The following is a 25,855-nucleotide window of genomic DNA, read 5'->3' on the forward strand; positions in this document are numbered from 1 at the left end:
ACTCCTCTTTTCTCTTTCTCTAAAATAAATAAATACATTTTTAAAAAAGGTATCACTGCATTCATTTTACTAGCTGATTTTTATTAACAATGATTGATGAGTTGAAAGGGATTAAAAAGGCATACTGATTCAAATAAGGAAACTGAAATAATACTTTTGACTTTAAAAAATCTTTGCCTTGATTTTTTATTATAAGTAATTTATTTTTCCTTATGGTAAGGAAGTTGGAGTTTTCTCCATGTGTGATATTAGGATAGAAAAAAAAGTAAAAGTACAACTTTTGTTATTTAGATAACACAGGTAGTTATGTCCATGAAGCATGTAGAATATACATTTTACTTATTATTGTATTATTTGGATACAATTATATTTTTAATTTATTCCCATTCTTAAAATACATGTAATTTTAAAATATAGGACAAGTTTTTAAAAATAAAATAAAATATAGAAAAAATAAATGTTCTCTTACACATTTTCTACTCGAACACGCTGATAGTCAGAAAGTATAGCACCTACTGATATCCCCTCTACTTCTTCTTTTTCCTGAAAATAAAAGAAAAAATATAGCTTTAAAAATAAATAAAGTGTGGCTATGCATCTTGCTCTGAAAATTATTAAAGAACTGTGTATCATTTAGAAAATCATCTTGAAGCAGAATAATTTATGAAAATGCAATCCACATTCAGAAAAACTACATACATAGATTTAAATCATACTCTCAGCTGTGGGAAAAATAATCATTCTTTTTACTTAAAATCCAAATAACTAGAGACTACTTTCTGTAGACTGGGCAGACTTAGATGGTACTTTCAAATGTTTTCTCACTTAACATATTTTTAAAGATTCAATGATGTTCAGTTGAAATTTTTGAGAAATTTCTATTTAAGGACAATATTTTCTCAGACTGAGTAACTTTAAAAGAAAAATAAGCAGTGGGATAAGTACAAAAGGAGACACAATGATTTTTTATTTGTATCTCACAAAAGGCGATTAATAGGAGCATCCAGGAAGCAGAGATGGAAGAGTGATTACCTGAATAACAGTATAGGACAATGGATAAAAAAATTCCATGATGAGAAGGAAACAATGAGTTATCATCAACAGAGTTACCACTGAGAACACCCAGCACTACATCCAGCAGAGTCTCAAAGGAAAGAGAACTAGTCTACCCAGCATGCTCATTAATGATGGAGATGTAAATTCAAATATGATCAAGTTTGCAATGATATAAAGCTAGGACAGTTAAAAAAATAAAGAAGAGGAGATCAATCAAGTACATATATGGATATAGAGAACTTGGAGATTTAGATGGACAGGTCTAAGATGAGATTTAATGTAAGGAAGTATAAGATAGTATACTTAGGGAAGAATAATATACAATACAGGTATACACTAGGGAACTGTTATCTAGAAAACAGATAGGAAGAAAGTGACTAGGGGGTAATTACTAATAACAAACTGAACAGAAATTCTCTGAATAGGCATAAAAGAAAATCCATCCCAATATATACAGTATAGAAGAAACTACTTGAGAGAGATGACTGCATTATTAATACCCTTTCCATACTTGGAAATCTACAAGAAAAGCAATAGTGTCTCACATAAAAACGTATGTAATACTTCAAGACATACTGAAATAACGGAGTGTGTCCTAATAGGATGTCATAATAAGTAAACAACTAAATGCACAACAGGAATCTCTCATGTCTTTGGAGATAAAGCCAATTTAAAGTTTCCCCTCCAAAATGATAAAGAAATATCTGCCCCAACATCCCCAAAATAAAATGATTCTATTAGATAAGGATGACAGGAAAAAAGCTATTTCCTTTACTTCCCTAGTTTAGCAAATCTGTGAGAACATTTGCTTATAACTTTTCTCTTCACTTCCTAGTCATTTTCTTTTCATAAAAGTCATTGTATTCATTAGAAAAGGTCAAGGCATAGTGTTCCTGAATAAATACACAGATCAGAGTAGTGAACATTGTCTCAAAAGATAAAGATCAGTTATATTCCTAACCATATAGTTGTTTATAAGTTCTGCCATAAGAAAATGTCAAGTACTGAATATTATATGTGTGTGTGTTTGTATGGATTTCTCTGTACATCAAGAAAATAAAAATGAGAGCCACTGGCAAGTTTTCTCTCTTAACTTCAAGTTAATGTTAAGTCAAGACATGGTTAAAATAAAATTGACATTTATTATCCATTTAAAATGTACTATCATTCTATGATTCTCATTTAATGCTCACCACCCTAAATAATTATTATTTAATTCTTCATAGTCTACATTTTTCCTCTGGAATTATCTACTATTGCCATCTCTTTTATTTTCTATTTGGTAATACCTAAGTAATCAGCTCTAGAATTATATATCAAACTGAATTTGGACTATTCTTCCAAACGAGGCCTAAATCCAAATCATTACCTTTTTTTAATGTAAGAATATTTTTTTATTAATTTTTAAAGATTTTAATTCCAGTATAGTTAACATACAGTGTAATATTAGTTTCAGGTGTACGATATAGTGATTTGATACTTCTATCCATCAGATCCATACTCATCAAGGTAAGTATACTCTTAACCTTTTACATTCACCTATTTCACCCATCTCTCCCCTCACCCACCTCTCCTTTAGTAACAGTCTGTTTGTTCCCTATAGTTAAGAGTCTGTTTGGGATTTGTCTTTTTTCTCTCTCTCTCTTTTGTTCATTTATTTTGTTTATTAAATTCTCCATATGAGTGAAATCATGTGGCATTTGTCTTTCTCTGACTGGCTTATTTTACTCAGAATTATATCCTCTAAGTCCATTTATGTTGTAAATGGCAAAATTTCATTCTTTTTTAATGACTGAATAATATTACACCATATATATAATATTCCATTACACACACACACACACACACACACACAACTGTATCCAGTTGTATAAAGTCTCTTCCCTTGCAGGAAACAGAGATAAAGCTAAAGACTCAGTGTGGTTTTGCTGCTGCCAAATGTACAAAATACCTTAGAATAAACAGATGAGGTCAAATGTTATGAACCCACTATTCATATCTGCCTACTCTTGATCTGAAGGAGATTAACAACAACAGTGCAAGGCAGGGCTGACAGTAGGATAGTCAAGTTCTCCATCTGGGAGATCATAATCTAAACATAGATCTAACAAATGACTTGTTCAACAACCGGATTACTACTACCCACTAAAAAACCAGCCCTAACACCTACTAGCTCTGTGACTTTGAACAAGTTAGATAATTTTCCTGTTTGTTTCCTTATTCACAGTGAGGATAATAACAGTTTCTATTTTCTAGGGTTACTATGAAGACTGAGTAAAATAATCCAGATAAATAACAGTGTCCAGCACCTAGTAAGCACCCAGTATTTTCTTGTCATTATCATAATCTTCGTCATTATTACTACTACTTATATAACTACTTCTGTTACTACTACTACTACTGAATACTGCCACCACCACCACCACCACTATCACTACTATGGGACAAAGGCCTAACTTGACAGACAAAACCCTTTCATTTCTGGGCATTAACTTCTTGCTCATTATCACTTGAATAGATTTTTTATAACTTGAACTGGTAAACTAAGTAAAGAAGATAACCCTAACCATTGAGGTGGGCATCATCCAATCCATAGAAGGCCTGAATAGAACTAAAAGGTAGAGGAAGAATGAATCTACTCTCTGCTTGAGCTAGGATATCCACTTTCTCCTGCTCTCAGACATTGGTGCTTCTGGTTCTTGGGCCTTAGAACTGCACTGAAATTTATTCCATTGGCTGCCCTGGTTCTTAGGCCTTTGGGTTTGGACTAAAACCATGCCACCAGCATTCTGGGGTCCCCAGCTTGCAAATGGCAGGTCATAGGTCTTCTTAGCCTCCATAATCAGATGATAATCTCTTATAATAAATCTCTTTCTCTACATCTTTATATATCCTCAGTTCCCTCTTTCTCTAGAGAACCATGACTAATATATAACCCTTAACACTCAACTCTACAGTCCAGTTGCAACAAACTATTCCAACATAGTGAGTCCTGAATAAACTAAGGCTAAGTAAGACTTTAGTTGAATCCTTAATCATTTAGAACATACTACTAACTTCAAAGAAAGGCAAAATAGACCTTTAAAAGGTAAAGACATAACAGAGTCAATCTACTCCATAAAAAATATAAAGCTAGTAAGCTCAGGCCCTGATCCATGACCTATATCTCCTGGGAGAAAAAAGTTAAAAAATTAACCATAATAGCAAAATAACAGAGGTGGAAGTGTCAACTAAGAATCAGAGAAAATGATTACTAGAATCAAAGATAAACTGAGGTTGCATGAAGACAGCCAAATAAATCACCTGGTGCCATAATGGAAATAAAGATGAATGTGTTAGAGAAAATAACTAACACAGAATCTGGGCTCCAAAAATCTGGTCACATTCAGACCACCTTCCTATGATACAATTCTATGACCATTGAGCAACGTTTAGATTCTAATTTAGGTTGCCTTGTTACTTTCAAACCCAGAAACATTATGCTAATCCATCAAAACAAGTGTTCTCATCCTTTTAACACAAATGCTTCCATTATAAATGAATGAACTGATGTTCTAGTTTACACAGTCTTAAACAGCTTTGATTTGTATTAATGTATGCTAGAGAGAACGATAACTTCTTGGTACATCATCAAAACCAAGTCTCTAGCCTGGAGAACTATACCACAGTGCTCACCAAATATTGCCAAGCTTAACCAGTCATGTAAGCTTCTCCAACAATAATGCTAATTGTCATTGTTCTTTAGTTATTCACTTAAGCAACAAAATAAGGGGCTTGACATATAAGGGATGGTCAACAGTATGGAGTAGCTGCAGTGGAAAGCACATATTAAGAAACGGAAGGAAAAAAAGGCTAGAAAAATTTGGGATGAGACTGTTCAGAAATGTGGCCTGCATCCTGAAGGCAATGAAGAGCCCTTCGCTGTACACATTTTTTAAAAGTAACTCTACTGAGGCACAATTTATACACAATAAACTGTATCTATTTAAAGTGCACAATTCATTGTTTTAACAAATGTATATTCCAGTGAAACCACCACCACAATCAAAGTACAAATCATTTTGATTATAAATGATACCTTGAGCCTCTTTACAGCCCAACCCTCCCTTCATTCCTGGCTTCAGGCAACTACTAATCTACTTTATATCATTACATATTAGTTTGCATTTTCTCAAATGTTACACATATAGTAATGATACAATATCTATCCTTTTGTTTCTAGCTTCTTTCCCTCGGTATGATTTTGAGATTGATCCAGGTGTATCCACAGCTCATTCCTTTGTATTCCATTTTAATCCATTGTATGGATATACCACAATTGTTTATCCATTCTTTTATTGATGGTTATTTGGTTTGCTTCTCATTTGGTGGTTCTTGTGAATAAAGCTGCTATGAATTTTCCTACATGTCTTTGTGTGAATATATTACTTTCATTTCTTTCGGATCATGCTAAGGATATTAAGAAGTAAGATAGGATCATATTTACAAGTGGAAAGACAGACTGATGACAGTGTTAAGGGTAAACTGGAGAGTAGAGAAAGAGGAGCTTAGTCTGAAAGAATTGATGGATGCAGATAAGAAGCTAAATTCCCAAAATAATTTAAAGACAATATCAATAAAACTTGGGAACCACCAGCACAGAGACCAGGAGCATACATAGAGGGTGGGACCAAGTGACTATTAGCTAGGAACTACATGTCTTAAAACAAAACGATGAGTTTATTTTACTTTGTATATGTTTTTCCAGTTTGTTTGCTAAGTATGCAAAGTAGAAAGGACTATTAAACATATTAAATACTCTGGTGCCCAAGGGCATATAGAAAAAGATGTGGGTGTTCTCGACATATAAGAGAACTTAAAGCTGCAGGAGCAAACAAGCCCCAAAGCAGCAGGACATGAGTGAGAAGAGAGCTCAGTGTAAGAATGTGAGGGTACAGTAAAATGTAAGGACTGTAAATGTAAGAAAGAGACTTCAGTGAAGACACCGGAAAAGAGTGGTCATGACAATAAGAGTAATATAAGAGTAAATAAGGACAGAGTAATCGGTGCATTCACTAATACTATTCTGATGAAAAAGAAAGATATTACCAAGTGCCTAGTATATACCAAAATTTGTGCTCCGCAATTTGTATATCTTGTCTTGGTTATTCTTTATAGCAATCCAAAATACTATTAAACTGATTTTACATGTGAAAAAAAAAGATCATTCCATTCAATTAGACACAGCTGGTCAATAGAATAAGCAGCCCTTACATTGAGGCCTGTCTGCCAACCACACCTGTGCTCTTGCTTATACACAAAGTGTCACATGCTGTGGAAAGTTCAACAGAACCACTGTATTTTCCAATTAATAAGTTAGTTATGACCACCGTGGGGAAAGCTGCAGTCATGTTTGATGAAAGCAAGAATGAAATATTTGACATGTACCAGTGCCAAATTCTTAAAAAAAAAAAAAAAAAAGAAATTTGGTTACTCAGTAAAATAAATGATGAATCAAACAATGAATATCTATTGCTAAATTCAACACAATTCATAGAATTTTTAGAGTGAACACATTAAATTATATTCTTGTCATTGGAATGAACAAAGGCAGAGAAGATAAAAATAAAAAATAAGAATGTCAGTAATAAGTTAGAGACAAAGACTGGACCCTCAATAGCTGGGCATTTTGCTGAGCCACAGGAGCTCTCAGACACAAGTGGCCACCACTCAACTTAGAATATCATCACTATTAGTGATAGATGTATTTAGTGCAACTCAGCAAATAGTGAAGCCAGCAATGGCATCACTGAGTACTAGAAACAGCAGTGCTTAATACCATTAAACATTTATATTAGTTACTGCTTTCAACAATGCTCTAAGGTAGACTGTCATCATCTTCTTTGTCTTGTAAATAAAAGATGCTAAAAGATATTTACAAAGTCAGCTTTGAGCGGATTAGCTAAGCACACATCTCAGGGCCATTTGTTGCCTAGAGCACCCTTTCCCCCAGTCTTTGTCAATGTGAGACACAAGCAAGACTGCTGAGAAGCGAGTCCAGGCAGCTATCTGAACAATTCGGCCATTCGTAACAATGGAGGGAACATCTGCAGAAGCACACAGATATTCACAAACAGGTACAAAGACAGCTTCATTATAACCAGCAGGTGGTACTACGATATAAGAAAGAACACAGGTATGGTTGGCAGACAGGTCTCAACAAAAACAAATTAGCAACATGGAAGACATACCAAAGATTAAAATTTCTATCACTCTAAGTAGTCAGCAAACTGTTCTTTATCATTTTTTATGTAGAGAATCCTTCCCACCAACTTTCACTGTCAATTTTATCATATACCACATTCCTATACACATTTAAATCTTCTGTGTACATTCTGTTCTGTTCTACTGATTTAACTATTTCTCAGTCAGCACCACATTGTTTTAATTATAGCACCCACAGAGTATGTCTGAATACCTGTTAGTGCATGTCTAATCCTTATCTTTTTAAGTTGGGAGATATTAGTGAGCCTCTTGGACTTTTCTGCAATTATATTTTACAAATCTGCACTGGGCTCTCAAGGCTGAGGATTGTGGCTTGACCTTCAGCATTTCTTTCCTTTTGAAACAAACTGTATTGTGTTTTTAATTAAGCATACCATCCAAAATACATAGGTGATTTTTTCCCTGCTCTTGGGAAGCCATTCTAAACATTTAGAAAAGAACATAAAAGCCTGAAAGATCTAAGGACCATCAACTCTATCAACCTATTGGTATCTGTACCTGTAGATTCTGCCTCCACCTACGAAAATGGTCTCCTAAGCCATAAGTGCTTCTAAGCATCCCTTTGCAGGAGATTCTACTCCATCTAGATAGCTTAGGGACTAACCTTTTTTTTTTGTTGTTGTTTTGTTTTCCCCTGCACCATCAATTTTTACTCCTGGTTCATGTTTATCATTATATAATATGCTGTGATAGCTACCAAAAACTCCTCTTCCAGGTATCATTATTTCTCTCTATTAAAGTAACACTCTTCAAAAGAGTTTATATGTTTTTCTCCACTTCCTCATCATCCATTCTCTTTTAAACTACTCCAGGCAACCTTGAGTTCACATCAGTGTATTAAAACCTCTCTTATCATGTCAGTCAGTGACCACTAGGTTTGCCAAATTCAATGGTCCATTCTCTGCCATTACCTTACTTGAATTCTTCCTATTTTAATGGCTATTTCTTATTCTCCCTTAATAGTGCCTTGCCCTCTTCATTATCTCTAAAAATTAAAGTGCCCAGAGTTCAGTCCTTGGCTCTCTTCCCTTCTCTAGCTATATTCATTCCACAGTAATTTCATTTGGTTGGATGGTTCTAAATATAATCTGTAAGTTAATAACTCCTACCTCTCTGAGATCCAGAATCCAAATATCTGCTCTAATGCCCATCTGAGGATCTACTAAGTATCTCAAATGTGAACACTTCAAAACAAACTCTTGGTTCAGGAACATATACCCTTTGTTGCCAGAAGTCCTTCCATATGGCTCCTCATCTTAGGAAATGACATTGCACGTACATTATTGTTCAGGCCCCAAATCTTCAGAGTTGTTCATGATTTCTCTTTCCCTTATGAACTACATCCAATTAAGCCATAGTTCTATTAGCTCCATCTTCCAAAAACGTTCAAACTCCAAGCCTTCTCATCTCCTCCACCATTACCACTAGTCCTAATCACCATCACTTTCAATTGGACTATTGCAATAGATACCTAGCTGGCTTCCGTTAAGTCCACGCTTCCTCACTACAGTTTATATCCACAAAACAGTGATCATTCAAAATATAAGCCAGAACATGCTCCCTCACTAAAAATCCTCCATTGGCTTCCCATACTACTTAAGAGTAATATATAAGCTCCTTGTGAACAATATACAAGGTTCTAAATGACCTGGAACGTCACAACTACTTTGACATCACCACCTACTACTATCCTCTCAGCTCATTCCAAGGATCCACACTACACTTACTGTCACTCAAACATTTAAGTTTGTTTATATCTCAGAATCTCCTTCCCGATGCCAATGACACACTTCCTATAGATATTTACATTATTTCTCCCTTTACTTTTTTAGGGTCTTGCTCAAATATCTCAGACAGGCCTTCCTTCTCGGACTTCTTTCTGAAATAGTCCTACTATCTTCTCACTGTCCCCTCCTACCGCTGTCACTATTTCCTTGCCCTAGCTTTCTTTTCTTCATAGCATTACCTGAAATTACATCATATATTTACTAATTTAATTTTTAAATGTATGTCTTCAGTTCTATGAGGGCAGGTACTTAGTCCTGTTTCCCTATAGCCTCAGCTCTAGAAAAGTACCTGGGATGACAGAGTATTCAATAAATATTTGTAATTGAATGAAGTTGATTAAATAAAATTACAGTACTTCTATACTTCAACAATTATCCAAAACAAAACTAAGATAACAAATAAAAATACCATTTTGTAACATATATGACAAAGGGTTAATGTCTTTCTCTTTCAAACTAATAAGGAACAGGTTAACACCCAACAGTAAAAATGAGAAAAGATATTACTAGGTATTTCTTTTTTTAGCCTGAATCTATTTTATTTATTTTTTTTTACCAACATATAATGTATTATTTGCCCCAGGGATACAGGTCTGTGAATCATCAGTCTTACACAATTCACAGCACTCATCATAGCACATGCCCTCCCCGATGTCCATAACCCAGATATCCTATCCCTCTCTCCCACCCCCCAGCAGCCCTCAGTTTGCTTCTTGAGATTGAGTCTCTTATGCTTTGTCTCCCTCCCCAGTCCCATCTTTTTTCATGTTTTCCCTCCCTATCACCCAGGACTCCCCCCCCAACCTCTCAAATTCCTCATATCAGAGAGAATGTATGATAATTGTCAGATTGACTTATTTTGCTTAGCATAATACCCTCTAGTTTCATCCGCGTTGTTGCAAATGGCAAGATTTTTTTTTGAAAAATAAAAAAAATAGTATTCCACTGTATATATATACCACATCTTCTTTATCCATTCATCTGTTGATGGACATCTGGGCTTTTTTCATAGTTTAGCTATTGTGGACATTGCTGCTATGAACACTCAGGTGCATGTGCCCCTTCGGATCACTACATTTGTATCTTTAGAGTAAAAACCCAGTATTACTAGGTATTTTTAAGAAAATAAACACAAATAACTAATTTCAACTTTTAGAAAAACAAAGAAAATACAAGCTGGAATTACTTTTTGTCAAACAAATATATGCATGTATGGGTGTAATTTGATTAAAATTTGATTAACACACAAAGATGATTAGGATATGAAGAGCTGCATAAATTCATGCACCACAGATGAAGCTGTTAGTAGTGCATCCTTTCTGAAAACCAATTTTGCAGTATGTATCAAGAAGCCTTATTGTGTGTATTCTCTTAGATCCACTTAGATTTACTACTAGAAATTTAGTCTATAAAAATAACTAACTTTGCACAAAAGCTTATTTATAAAGATATTCATCTATTTACATTCTTCATGTTATTGGAACAGAAATCTGAAAATCCTAAAATCTCAAGTAATAGAAGGATGGCTGAATAAACCATGATACATTTAGAAGAGTGAAAACAGAGCAGTCATTAAAAACATATTTTCAAAGGTTATGCAATATAAGGAACTATTTATAAGATTCAGTGAAAAAAATTTCCACAAGTTGCATATTAAAATATATGGATTTAAAAAAGAAATAGCCATAGGCATGGAAAGAAGACCAGAAAAAATGAAATTATAATAGTGCTTATTTCTAAACAGTATTTCATGTTTCTATTTTATTTATAACTTTATAACTTCTCAAATATTTTTATACCAGGTGTCTTACCTTTTCAATCAGGGGAAATATTAAAAATACATCTATGCATATGTGTATTCATTCTTTGTCCTATGTGTGGATATACTGGTAGGCAAATTACTCATGTATTTATTAAACAGCAATAAATAACACCTTACTGTGTGACCAATACTATATCAGGAAGGGGAAAATACATCTGAAAACAGCACAGTTGCTGACCTTAAGAAATTAAAATCCCATGAGGGATGCACAAGAATGGACATTTTAAATAAAATAAGTGACAGAAGTCTATACAAAGTATAATAAACTACAAAAGAAGGAATTCTTTCCTAAGAGGAATGACATTAGGAAATACATTAAAAAATTATATCCTAAGTATTAAATAGTCAAAAATATTGATCCTTTGCCCTTCTTGACTATAGGAAAACACATAACTGCTCCTAATACTGTCTTCCTACATTTTCCTTAATATACTGTTTATAAATCCACCAAATATTTTTCCTCAAAGAAACAAGTCTAACTCTAAAAAGAAATATATATTATAAAATTTGTCTGCTAACAAACTGACAACAATCCTAATTGCCTATCTTCATTTGATATCTGATTGTATGGTTGAATCTTCTAATAATTAAAGACCAATTAATAAGGGCCTAATATGCCATTAGCCCTACTCTAATCACCATAAGAAGTATGAACATGGAACTGCCAATAGTCTGAAAGCCTTATTAACACCTATCTTAAAATTAGCACCCTAAACTATCAGGAACACTGACATACAAGGATAGAAAGGGACTTCTACTATGAAAGGTACCAGGTCTGATTTTCTCATTCATATGTGAAGCTCTACCATATCACAGCTAAAAGGCACCCACCCAACACAGAGGCTGGGATGGTGAAAGCATGCAGCAATCTGGTAATAGTGATAATTACAAGTTTATAAGGAGGGTCTCAAGGTAGAAATTCAGACCCAAATTAGATTTGTTCACTCAATATTCATTTGTCCCCATATGAAGAAGTTGGTTCACAAAGACAACAAGATAAATTGAAAACAACCTGTCCTTTTTTTTTTTTTTTTTTTTTACGAATGAAAACTAGACCTACTTATTCTAAAGATAAGATATGCAGCTTACATTTATCGGGGAAATTATTTTCTTTGAAAAATGCCTGTTACCAGTAGTATTCTGTTAATGAGTTCCTGCCTGTTGAGAAAAAAATGATCTGCTGAATTTAAAGTGTTTTTCATCTGAAAAGCATTCTAACATTTTTAATATGAACCATTCATTAAAGAAGCACACTTGCATTAGAGCTCTGAGTGTTGATATTTGGACTTCTGGCAACATGACATTATTAAATAAGAAACATTTGTGAATGCTGATGATGTTCTAGGGCCTGGATAACTAAACAAGAAATTTATATGGCCAGTAAAGCACTAGATGCTTTTCCTTGAACTTCCAATTTTTCACTTGAGTAGAATTACCAAGTCCAAATTTAAATAAAAAAATGAGAGAAATGAATACTATTTTATATGAAGAAATTCTGAAAATAACACCGAGAATTTTCAAATGGTAATGACTTCAAATGATATATATATTGCAACTAAAAGTTCTGTTTGACTTGTTAAAAAGGCTTTTGTTTTTCTTAGCATCATCAATATAAGACATTTCTGAAATGGAAAATGATCACCATCTGGAGTTCTTCCATTAAACAGTGAGCTCATGACTGAGTATTAGGTCACTAATTTGTAGGATTATTGTCTCTCTTTGTGAGCTTTCTCAATTAAATAGGGAAAAAGTTGTTAAGGCTGAAAATTAAATGAAAAAGAAACTGTGGAAAATCATAATCATTTGTCATTTATTTCTTTTTAAAGCTAGCACATTATTTTACTTTTGAGTCTCCACAGTATGACACTCCCAGTTTTGAATAAATTAGCTGTTTGCTACATAGTGAGACCCAACCTCAATGCAGAAACTGAGACTGTGCTGTTCAGCCTAGACTAAATTCAACCTAAATATGAAGCTGAACAGAAGTCTAGAACTATAGTTGCTTTTCCAATTGAGTTTCCCAAGAATATTCTTGCTAAAATGATAAGGTGACTTCTGTGAAAACTTTTAACAATAACAAAATAAATAAACAAAGGATTAATTTGTTAATCCTTTTTGGGAGAATAAAGCAACAATCATAAAGTATTCAATTCTAAGAAAATCAGTTTGGTGTAAAGTATCTAAGCTGTTTAGAATGTGCACCAGGTGTTATACATAACTAATGAATCACTGAACACTGCATCAAAAACTAATGATGTATAATACCTATTCTCCTGAAACTGTTCCAAAAAATAGAAATGGAAGGAAAACTTCAACACTCATTTTATGAGGCCAGCATTACCTTGATCCCAAAACCAGACAAAGACTCCATCAAAAAAGAGAATTCATATCAATATCCGTGATGAACACAGATGTGAAAATTCTCACCAAAATACTAGCCAGCAGGATCCAACAGTACATTAAAAGGATTATTCACCATGATCAAGTGGGATTTATTCCAGGGCTGCAAGGTTGGTTCATCATCCGCAAATCAGTCAACATGATATAATACATTAATAAAAGAAGGAACAAGAACCATATGATACTCTGAATAGATGCTGAAAAAGCATTTGACAAAGTACAGCATCCTTTCTTTTTTTTTTTTTTAAAGATTTTATTTATTTATTTGTCAGAGAGAGAGAGAGAGTGAGCACAGGCAGACAGAGCGGCAGGCAGAGGCAGAGGGAGAAGCAGGCTCCCCACAGAACAAGGAGCCCGATGTGGGACTCGATCCCAGGACTCTGGGATCATGACCTGAGCCGAAGGCAGCGGCTTAACCAACTGAGCCACCCAGGCGTCCCTACAGCATCCTTTCTTGATCAAAACTCTTCACAGCGTAGGGATAGAGGGTACATACCTCAATATCATCTAAGGCATCTATGAAAAACCCACAGCGAATTTCATCCTCAATGGGGGAAAACTGAGAGCTCTTCCACTAAGGTCAGGAACACGGCAGGGATGTCCATTATCACCACTGCTATTCAACATAGTACTGGAAGTCCTAGCCTCAGCAATCAGACAACAAAAAGAAATTAAAGGCATCCATATCGGCAAAGGAGTCAAACTATCACTCTTTGCAGATAATATGATACTGTACATGGAAAACCTAAAAGACTCCACTCCAAATCTACTAGAACCTGTATAGGAATTCAGTAAAGTGTCAGGATATAAAATTAATGCACAGAAATCAGTTGCATTTCTATATACCAACAACAAGAGAGAAGAAAGAGAAATTAAGGAGTCAATCCCATTTACAACTGCACCCAAAACCATTTAAGATACCTAGGGAAAAACCTGACCAAAGAGGCAAAGAATCTGTATTCAGAAAACTATAAAGTACTCATGAAAGAAATTGAGGAGGACACAAAGAAATGGAAAAATGGTCCATGCTCATGGATTGGAAGAACAAATATTGTGAAAATGTCTATGCTACCTAAAGCAATGTATACATTTAATGCAATCCCTACCAAAATACCATCCATTTTTTTCAAAGAAATAGAACAAATAATCCTAAAATTTATATGGAACCAGAAAAGACCTCGAATAGCCAAAGGAATATTGAAAAAGAAAGCCAAAGTTGGTGGCATCACAATTCCAGACTTCAAGCTCTATTACAAAGCTGTCATCATCAAGACAGTATGGTACTGGCACAAAAACAGACACATAGATCAATGAAACAGAATAGAGAGCCCAGAAATAGACCCTCAACTCTATGGTCAACTAATCTTTGACAAAGCAGGAAAGAATGCCTAATGGAGAAAAGACAGCCTCTTCAACAAATGGGGTTGGGAAAACTGGACAGTCACATGCAGAAAAATGAAACTGGACCATTTCCTTATACCACACACGAAAATAGACTCAAAATGGATGAAAGATGTGAGAAAGGAATCCATCAAAATCCTTGAGGAGAACACAGGCAGCAACCTCTTTGACCTCAGCCACAGCAACTTCTTCCTAGAAACATCACCAAAGGCAAGGGAAGTAAGGGCAAAAATGAACTATTAGGACTTCATCAAGATCAAAAGCTTTTGCACAGCAAAGGAAATAGTCAAAAAAACCAAAAGACAACTGACAGAATGGGAGAAGGTATTTGTAAACAACATATCAGATAAAGGGCTACTATCCAAAATCTATAAAGAACTTATCAAAATAATCCAATCAAGAAATGGGCAGAGGACATGAACAGACATTTCTGCAAAGAAGACATCCAGATGGCCAATAGACACATGAAAAAGTGCTCCACATCAGTCGGCATCAGGGAAATACAAATCAAAACCACAATGAGATACCACCTCATGCCGGTCAGAATGGCTAAAATTAACAAGTCAGGAAATGGCAGATGCTGGCGAGGATGCGGAGAAAGGGGAACCCTCCTACACTGTTGATGGGAATGCAAGCTGGTGCAACCACTCTGGAAAACAGCATGGAGGTTCCTCAAAAAGTTGAAAATAGAGCTACATTACGACCAAGAAATTGCACTACTGGGTATTTACCTAAAGATAAAAATTAGTGGTCTGAAGGGGCACATGCACGGACATTATAGCAGCAATGTCCACAATAGCCAAATTATGGAAAGAACCTAGACGTCCATCAACAGATGAATGGATAAAGAAGATGTGGTACATATATACCGTGGAATACTATGCAGCCATAAAAAGAAATGAAATCTTGCCATTTGCGATGATGTGGATAGAACTAGAGGGTATTATGCTGAGCGAAATAAGTCAATCAGAGAAAGATAATTATCATATGATCTCCCTGATATGAGGAATTTGAGAGGCAAAGTGGGGAGGTTGGGGGGTAAGGAGGGAAAAAATGAAGCAAGATGGGATCGGAAGAGAGACAAACCATAAGAGACTCCTGATCTCACAAAACAAACTGAGGGTTGCTGGGGGAGTGGGGTATGGAGAGGGTGGTTGGGTTATGGATACTCGGGAGGGTATGTGCTATGGTGAGTGCTGTGAAGCATATAAGCCTGACAAGTCACAGACCTGTGCCCTTGGGGCAAATAATACATTGTATGTTAATACAAAATTAAATATAAAAAATTAAATTAAACAAAATTAAATTTAAAAAAACTAATGATATACTATATAGTGGCTAACTGAACATAATAAATAAATAAATGCTGCTTTCTATACTTATCTTTTAAGCTTCTAAGGAAATTTCCTTCGATTTGTTTGGGATAACTTTGAAAATGCAACTCATATAAATGAGAATTATTTTTATATGATTTAAAAATTACTCCAGCTTTACTGAGTTATAACTGACATACGAAATTGTAAGCTATTCAAAACGTGCAATGTGGTGATTTGATACATTCTGAAAGAATTTAGAATTCTTACTATCAAGTTAATGAACACATCCATCACCTCACATATTTCCTCTTTTTCTTTTGCTGAAAACATTTAAATTATACTCTCAAAGCAAATTTTGATGATACAATATGGTATTATCAACAATAGTAACATGTTATACATTAGATCCTCAGAACCTTATTCACCCTACAACTTAAAATTTATACTCTTTTACCAACCTCTCCTTATTTCACACATCCCCCAGCCCTGGAAACCACCTTTCCACTCTATGAATTCAAGGTTTTTTTTGTTTTGTTTTGTTTTGTTTTGTTTTACCTTGACATATAAGTGATACCATGCAGTATTGATCTTTCTCTGTCTGGCTTATTTCACTTAGTGTAATGCCTTCCCAGTTCATCAATGTTGTTGCAAACAACAAGACTTCTTCTTTCGTTTAAGGCTGAATAATATTCCATCCTACATATAATCCTACATATTTATATTATATATGCATATATATATATATATATATATATATATATACACACACACACATACACACACAGAGATTTTCTTTATTCATTCATCTGCCAATAAACACTTAGGCTGTTTCCATACCTTGGTAACTACAAATAATGCTGCAATGAACACAAGAATAGAGATCTCTCTCTGAGATGCTAATTTAATTTCGTTTGGCTATATATATAGAAGCGAGATTGCTGGGCCATATGGTATTTCTATTTTTAATGTGAGACACCTCCATACTGTTTTCAGCAGTGGCTTTTTCAGTTGACATCCCCACCAAAAGTGCACAAGGGTTCCCTTTCTCCATATCCTTGTCAGCATTTGTTATCTCTTGTCTTTTTGATAATAGGCATCCTAAGTGATAGCCTATTATAGTTTTGATTTGCATTTCCCTGATAATTAGTGATTTTGAGCACCTTTTCATATACCTGTTGGCCATTTGTATGTCTTCTTTGGAAAAATGTCTATTCAGGCCATTTTTAAATTAGGTTGTTTTACTGCTATTGAGTTTTACGAGTTCCTTATATATTTTGGATATTAATCACTTACCATATATGTGGTTTGCAAATATTTTTCTCCCATTTTCTAGGATTGCTTTTCATTTGTTGGTTTCTGAGGCTGTATGACAACATTTTAGTTTGATATAGTCCTATTTGTTTACTTTTGCTTTTGTTGCCTGTGCTTTTGGTGTCAAATCCAAAAAATCATGGCGAACACCATTATTAAGAAGTTTACCACTCTGTTTTCTTCTAAGAGTTTCATGGTTTCAGATCCTACATTCAGGTCTTTAACCCATTTTTGAGTTAACTTTTATTTATGGTATGAGATAGAGTTCCAGTTTCATTCTTTTGCATGTGGCTAACCAGCTTTCCCAATGCCATTGATAGAAGACACTATCTTTTCCCCATTGTATATTCTTGGTTCCTTTGTCAAAATTAATTGACCATATGCATGAGTTTCTTTTAGGACTCTCTATTCTATTCCACTGACCTGTATATCTATTTCTATGCCAACACCATACTGTTTTGATTACCGTGGTTTTGTGATATAGCTTGAAGTCAGGAAGTGTTATCCCCCAGCTTTGCTCTTTCTCAAGACTGCTTTGGCTATTTGAGGTGTTTGTGGTCATACAAATGCTAGGATTTTTTTTTTTTCTATATCTGTGAAAAATGTCATTAGAATTTTGACAGGATTGCATTGAATCTGTAAATCACTTTGGATAGTATGAACATTTTAACAACATGAATTCTTCCAATCGATAAGCATGCAATGTTAAGGACATTAACATTGCTGTACCACTAGACTTAAGTTTTTTAAAGATTATGTGAGGTACTGATCAGAAAAGTATAAAGTTAGAATATCTACTCAGGAAACCCTAAAAGAAATCTAAGTAAAAATATGATGAAGACGAAACTAAGGTAGTGGTTATGATGATAACAAGAAATGGCAGACCTGTGACATAAGAAGAGATCAACAGATTTTAGTGGCATGTGGCTGGGAAAGGAATCCAGAATGCTCTCAACTCTAACTGACCCAACTAACAGGTTTATCTTCTCCAAATCAACTCTTTTGTATTCCCCATCTGTTAAATAAATTTCTCTCTCTAATCTTATTTATTTTCACAAATCCTTTACATAACTATCTACTATTTAGGCTGAATATGCTAATTTCCATCTCTCAACTTTCGTTCTTACTCAGCTTTCCATTTGCAATTTTCTATCCATCCTCTGGCCCCAATCTCCACCAAGCACAATCCTACTCATTTTTTACAACCCATGAAACCACACCTCATTCCTCTGATCAGAAGTGATCCCTCTCTCCCTTAACCCCTTTACATCTCTTACTCTATACATTTCTTGAAGCCCTTTACCTTATTTTTTATGTATGTTCTAAATTCTGTTAGATTTCTCTTAGCAACACAGTACCCAGTATAATGCCTTATATTCAATCATCAAAAAGTGCATGAGAAGAATTCAGTCCTTTTAAGGGACCCTACAAGTATTAATACATGTAATGGATGGTTATTTTACTCATTACTTGGCAATATTAAAGTTACATAAGATTAGGACTTCAGTGACTATATCAGTCAAAGCCCAACTAGAAAAACAGAAACCACTCTAAAAATGTAAAGAAAAGTACAGGGAATTGACTACACAGATGACATAACCGAGAAACCAAGAGAGCATAGTGACGTAACCCAGGACCAGCAGTAACAAAAAGCAGTTACTTTCCCTAAGCTGAAGGGACAAAGGACTTCCAAGTAGTCCAGCTGCAGATGGAACCTCAGCGGATGTGTCCAATAGGAACTGAAGCAAAAGGGAAAAACCAGCCACATCAGATCCTCCACCCAGGAAGACAAGAAAGAGTCAAGGTTTCTCCCTTCCTTTTGACTGTCAGTATCCCCAGTGCCTTGCACTGCCTAAATTCAAGGGAAAGCCAGCTAAAAGGAGCAAGGGAATCTAAGCCACCACCCCCCCGCCACCGCCAAAGGGAAACTGAACCCCCTTGGTATATCAAGCGGTGCCTAGAATGGGGAAAGATGGATATGAATACAAAGAGGTCCAGGACCAACAAGTACAATGACCTTAACAGTATGTAATTATTTAAGAAAATTTAAAGAAAGGAGGAAAAAAGTACTTACCAAAGTAAAATGTCAAAAAATCAGCAACAGACAAATCCCAACATTTTTTTTTTCTTACTCGGTAAATTACTCATTATTTGAGTTTCTATATGCATTCTAGATTAAGCAATACATGGGTGGACACTACCTGCACATTCATGGAGCTTACTGTCTAATAAAGGCATTCCAGAATACATCAACCTTTTAAATAGATATAGAAATATCATAAAATTCATTGGTTTCCACCATCACCACATAAAAGAAAAGCAGATTATCAGTTCTATTTGAAATTTTCTTTTCTTCTGATTCTCTTAAGTGCTAACCTGGAAAATGACAGAAACAACTTCACTGATGACACCAAAAATGGAAACTTAGGAGGAAAAGTCTTTAAGATCCTTGATTTTAAAGTATTTCTTTGCTAGGAGTTAGGCAGGGATAGCAAGAGAACCCATGTTTAAATGTGGTCATTAATAAGTGCCACACTGATTACTAAACAAACAAGCACTGTCTCATTTTACATGACAACCCTGGAAAAGAATGAAGTCATGGGGTAAATACCCAGTAGCGCAATGGCAGGGTCATAGAGAAGCTCTATTTTTAATTTCTTGAGGAATCTCCACACTGTTCTCCAAAGTGGCTGCACCAACTTGCATGCCCACCAACAGTGTAAGAGGGTTCCCCTCCTCCACATCCTCTCCAACACACATTGTTTCCTGTCTTGCTAATTTTGGCCATTCTAACTGGTGTAAGGTGGTATCTCAATGTGGCTTTAATTTGAATCTCCCTGATGGCTAGTGATGATGAACATTTTTTCATGTGTCTGATAGCCATTTGTATGTCTTCACTGGAGAAGTGTCTGTTCATATCTTCTGCCCATTTTTTGATAGGATTATCTGTTTTGTGTGTGTTGAGTTTGAGAAGTTCTTTATAGATCCTGGATATCAACCTTTTGTCTGTACTGTCATTTGCAAATATCTTCTCCCATTCCGTGGGTTGCCTCTTGGTTTTGTTGACTGTTTCCTTTGCTGTGCAGAAGCATTTGATCTTGACGAAGTCCCAAAAGTTCATTTTCGCTTTTGTTTCCTTTGCCTTTGGAGACATATCTTGAAAGAAGTTTCTGTGGCTGATATCGAAGAGGTTACTGCCTATGTTCTCCTCTAGGATTCTGATGGATTCCTGTCTCACGTTCAGGTCTTTTATCTATTTCGAGTTTATCTTTGTGTACGGTGTAAGAGAATGGTCGAGTTTCATTCTTCTACATATAGCTGCCCAATTTTCCCAGCACCATTTATTGAAGAGGCTGTCTTTTTTCCACTGTATATTTTTTCCTGCTTTGTCGAAGATTATTTGACCATAGAGATACAGATGTAGTGAAAAAAAGGGCCATCTGTACCCCAATGTTTACAGCAGCAATGGCCACGGTCGCCAAACTGTGGAAAGAATCAAGATGCCCTTCAACGGACGAATGGACAAGGAAGATGTGGTCCATATACACTATGGAGCATTATGCCTCCATCAGAAAGAAGGAATACCCAACTTTTGTATCAACATGGACGGGACTGGAAGAGATTATGCTGAGTGAAATAAGTCAAGCAGAGAGAGTCAATTATCATATGGTTTCACTTATTTGCGGAGCATAACAAATAACATGGAGGACATAGGGAGATGGAGAGGAGAAGGGAGTTGAGGGAAACTAGAATGGGAGGTGAACCATGAGAGACTATGGATTCTGAAAAACAACCTGAGGGTTTTGAAGGGGCGGGGGGTGGGAGGTTGGGGGAGCCAGGTGGTGGGTATTAAGGAGGGCACGTATTGCATGGAGCACTGGGTGTGGTGCAAAAACAATGCATACTGTTATGCTGAAAATAAATTAAAAAAAAAAAAAAAAGAAGTCATAGTACCAGCTTTAAAGATGAAGCACATGCTATGATTTTCAGAAGCTCACCAACTAAATCAGAGGCATCATTATCAAGTCAAAGACTTAACACTGAGTTATATGTTCCTTTCATTTAAAAAGTAAAAATAAAAGCCTAGAAGCCTAGATTAAAAATAATATAACCATTGTGTTAGGAAAAGCCCAGTTCCTCCTATGTTTCTCCTTTTTCTCACACCACAATTATCACACCCACAGTACTTATGATGCCAGATGTGTGGGGTTTTTTCCCCACACCGAGCAATTCTGCAATACCAGCGTGCTACAATTTAACTCAATTCTGAACACTAGCTGTCTGGAGTTAATGTCAGATCCCACAGGTTAATGTCAGTTCTGTAAGACTGCCTCCCCCCGCCCTTCACATGCCAACTGCAAGTGGTAAGTCCCTAGGTTACCCACAACCTCTGTCATTTGACTACAAACTGGTGGTCTCCATAAACATTTTGAACATTTTGAATTCTGAACCAGGTGAATGCACTGCCTCCTCAATAAATAAATAAAGTTAACAACATCAACAATAAAATCCTCTAAATCTTTGCCCTTAGCAAATTTGGCAGGAAACTGATTTCTAAACCAAGTTAATTTTTCCCCCTCTCTCTAAGAGAGAGAAAAATTCAAGGGAAAAATTCCAATTAGCTCTGATCTGCATATTATTGCCTGAAGTGTTGTTACAACTACAGAGTCACTAGGTTTAAAACTCTAGCAGAATGTTGCCACATAAACATATGGAATTGCACAAAGGAGAAGCAAATACTGAAGACCAGTTACATTCTTAACAATTCTTTGCTCCTGATAAACACACAGACACATACGCATGTATGCCTGCATACACACATACACTCGCACGCGCGCGTGTGCGCGTGCGCACACACACACGCGCGCGCACACACACACACACACACACACACACACCAGCCATAACATTAAAGTTTCAAGGCAGAGATTGTACTTTTCAGAATTATTTCAAGGTTAACCTGCTAAAGGCCTACACAGGGTTAGGCTAATTAAGATGAAACACAGATCAACCTGTCAATTTTTCATAGTAGATCATCTTTTAGTTACTCATTTTAGCATTTCTGGGGAAAAAAGAATGTTGACCACCAGCCAAACAGTGCTTCTCTCAAGCCATTCTGGAATATTATATAAATGTAAAAAGTTAAAATAGCTAAAGGATTTTTAAGGTTGATTATTAGCATCATCTAATTAATGAATACCAGCTTTATAAGTGGACTGAAAAGTATTAAGTAAATATAAGAAATGTCTCCATTCAGATCTTTGATATCAAAAGTTGGGACATAAAGGTCCAGTCCTCTGAGAGGGGTAGTGACAATACTGCCTCTCATGCTACCTGCAAACTATCACAGTTGAGGAGATGGTCTTTATAGTTCTTCTTTCCAAGTACTAAATTATACATACATCCAAGAGATCACTGATGTGATTTTCTAGGTCAGGGTCACATACCGACTGTGGGGCAGATCTAGAAATAAACCCCGTATCAGTAATGGTTTCAGAAGCTATAGACATCAATATCCATTTAGTTTCTCCAAACTTTTTCTGCAATCAAAGGCCCTCAGAAATCATAAAACTGGAGAACCTAATAGGAGCCAGTATTCCAAACTTGACAAGGTCTTTCCAGACTGAGCACTGACTGAGATGACATCCGGTTACAACTAAGGGATACAGTGCTATTGCGGACACACTGATTAAGTTGAATTATGTATTTCTTAAGTCAAGTCTTTGATATTCTGTGGTCAATTTCAGAAAAGCAAATTCTTCTGATATAGATGCTAAAGACATGGGGGATTTTAATTGTTTTGAAACATTCTGTGTTTTGCCAAAGTTATGTTAACATTTTAATATTATTAATTTCTGAACATAAAGCACCAGAGGAACCTGAAATTAATGTAAAAAAGACTGAATTAAAAAAAAAAGGCAAGAAGAGGGGTAAGATAGCAGAACAATAATAATAAAAATAATAGTAATATAAATCAAAAGAAAAAAACTGGAAGAATATTAAGAAGCAATATAAGCCACAGTCTCTACCCTCAAAGAGCTTACTTGTTGCTAGGAAAATAGATATATAGTGAATTAATACAAAACAGTAAATGAAAAGAACAAGAATTTTTATAAAACAAAATATCAAAACATTGCTGTAAGAGGCTACAAAAAGTACAGAAGAAATGAAAAGGAAAGATTTGGGATAAGAGAAGGCTTATTCCTTTTTAACAAAAAGCTTTAAAAATATACAGTCCTTTTCAATGATGAAAACTATTAGATGATTTATAAAAGCAAGAAATATTCCTAACTGAGTTCCCCTAACAGAAATGCTATCTATAAGATACATATTTCTGATAATCACTAACTATGGATCTTTGGCCAAGATTCCTGACTTCTCTGGATCTCAGTTCTCTCACTGGTAAACGAGAGGCTCAGACTTCTTTTCATGTCTATTATTTGGATACTGAGCTATTGAGACTAACAAACATGGCTGCGTCTAAAGAAAGGATGATGGAATAACACATGATTTTAAAAGGTACATTCTGTGTGACTTGGTCCTTCTGTGTTAAGTCTAGTAACTGAAACACAGTATTGCTTTTTCTAAAGCCGACCAGAGGTTAACAAAGAAATTACTATAAATGAGTGCTAGCAATGATCTTTAATTCTGAAATACCAGAAAACTAGAACACTCATTTAAACACAATATAAAAATCTTAACTTTTTAAAAAAAGTTCTCATTGAAACACAAAGATTCAGCTTATTCTATTTGATGATTTTAGTTTACTGCTATCACAGTATACACTATATTCAATTTACAACAGAAAAAATACACTAAAACTTTGTGATTACAAAGTCTTCAAGATCTGTTCGATGGGATTACTCGAGGTGAAACCTCTTTAAAACAAGGACCTATGATTAATCAAGTACAACAGCGAGTGACTAGATTGAATCCCATTCACCAGTAATAACGTGTATTATAAAGAAATTTCAATGTATTGATTTAGTCTTCAGAATATTCATTATAGAACAATTATAGCACACTAAAAGTGTTAAGAAAAATAATCTGTGAAATGTAGGTAGCAAAAGACTATGCAGATTTCCAGTTAATAAAACTTTTCATTTTTGTAACATTTTCTTTCCGTGGATATTACTAAATTTTCTGTTCTAAAAATGAACATGAGATTTCAAAAACCAAACCAAACCAAACAAAATAAAAACATGCAATTGTAAATTATGATGAAAGACATTTAGAGGTGGGCACAATACTTTATAACATCTACAAAGATAAGACTTCTTAATTATAGGTTTTATTTTTCATACAAGCTGAAGTGATATTATTTTAGCTTTTATTATACCCTATGCATATCATTAATGAAAGTGGGAAAAAAACCCTGGAGGCTTACTGCTAGATTAAAATGTACAATTATACAATAACTATATATCAAAGTATAACATTTATTGTCTGAATTACATATAATTTTAAATAAATCCTTCTTTAGATTTTTTGCTGTTGGTGTTTTGTTAAGGGGTCTTTGGAGGGGAGGGAGGTTTTCTCTTAAATATTAACATGGAGCTAACTATGCTTTGTTATACAGCATAAAATATTTTTCCAAGTTAAAAATGAATCATATTAAGAAGTGTTAAGAGCTACATAACAAACAAGGTACTGCAAAGGCCCTATAGCATCAGTGTACTTCATCAACCCAGCATATTCGTTCATTCGAGTGGTGCCATCAAACACTTGGATAGTAATGATGTATTGGTTCCTGGTAGATGTATTACTTTTACAGGTCAGACCAGTGTAATATTTTATAAACTACAGTACATAGTGATTTCATTCATTTAGAAATTTCATTTCCTCGTCACAGCCTAAAATGAATTTTTCTGAACATTTATGATAGTTTCATTTTCCGTTTTCAAAGTGTCTTAACTGGCCAACTAACCAATTGTTTAAATTAGTATGACTTACATGGTTTTCTTCAATTTCACATTCTCACTTCTTATCTAGCCATCTTAGGGTTCAGCAAAAAGAAAATTAGTGATAATGCTTTCAATTTAATTAGTATATTACATGCACTGTAATTATTAGCGGGAAATGTTATATTAATGAATGTAAAAGTTAGCAGTAAATTACCTTGTAGCTATTATCAATTTCCCAAGCTACTGCTCCTTAAGATAACCCTCTCCCTATGGTCCTTCCGGTAATTTTTCTTTGCCTGATAAACATGATGATTAAATAGCACACAGAGCAAACCTTTGATACTTTTTAAATTAAATCCATGCCCAGCCTAAGGGCTGTGTCTGATTTCAACTAAATGTGTCAGTTAATCAGATAAAAAATTATCAGTAACTCAAAGAAACAGCAGCCTTAGGCTTCATCAGTGCCAGGGAAAGCTGAACAAAATAAGACATTCAGACAATATCACATTATGTGTAAAGGTTACTGATAAGCCTATAACTAAACAGAACTGCTTACCACTGTAACAATGTCTGTCTGGAAAGAAATATTATATT

General features: G+C 35.0%; 1 protein-coding gene across 3 annotated transcripts in view; it reads right to left on the reverse strand.

The window, feature by feature from the left end:
- DPH6 (diphthamine biosynthesis 6) overlaps positions 1 to 25,855 on the reverse strand; it is a 183,380-nt gene that overhangs the window by 77,326 nt on the left and 80,199 nt on the right. For all 3 annotated transcript variants that reach the window (XM_047737960.1, XM_047737959.1, XM_047737961.1), the window contains exon 4: positions 470 to 543. In XM_047737960.1, coding sequence (XP_047593916.1) covers positions 470 to 543 — 74 coding nt within the window. The remainder of the gene's footprint in view (positions 1 to 469; positions 544 to 25,855) is intronic.

Source organism: Lutra lutra, chromosome 7 (assembly GCF_902655055.1).
Source record: "Lutra lutra chromosome 7, mLutLut1.2, whole genome shotgun sequence".
In the NCBI taxonomy this organism is placed as follows: Eukaryota; Metazoa; Chordata; class Mammalia; order Carnivora; family Mustelidae; genus Lutra; species Lutra lutra.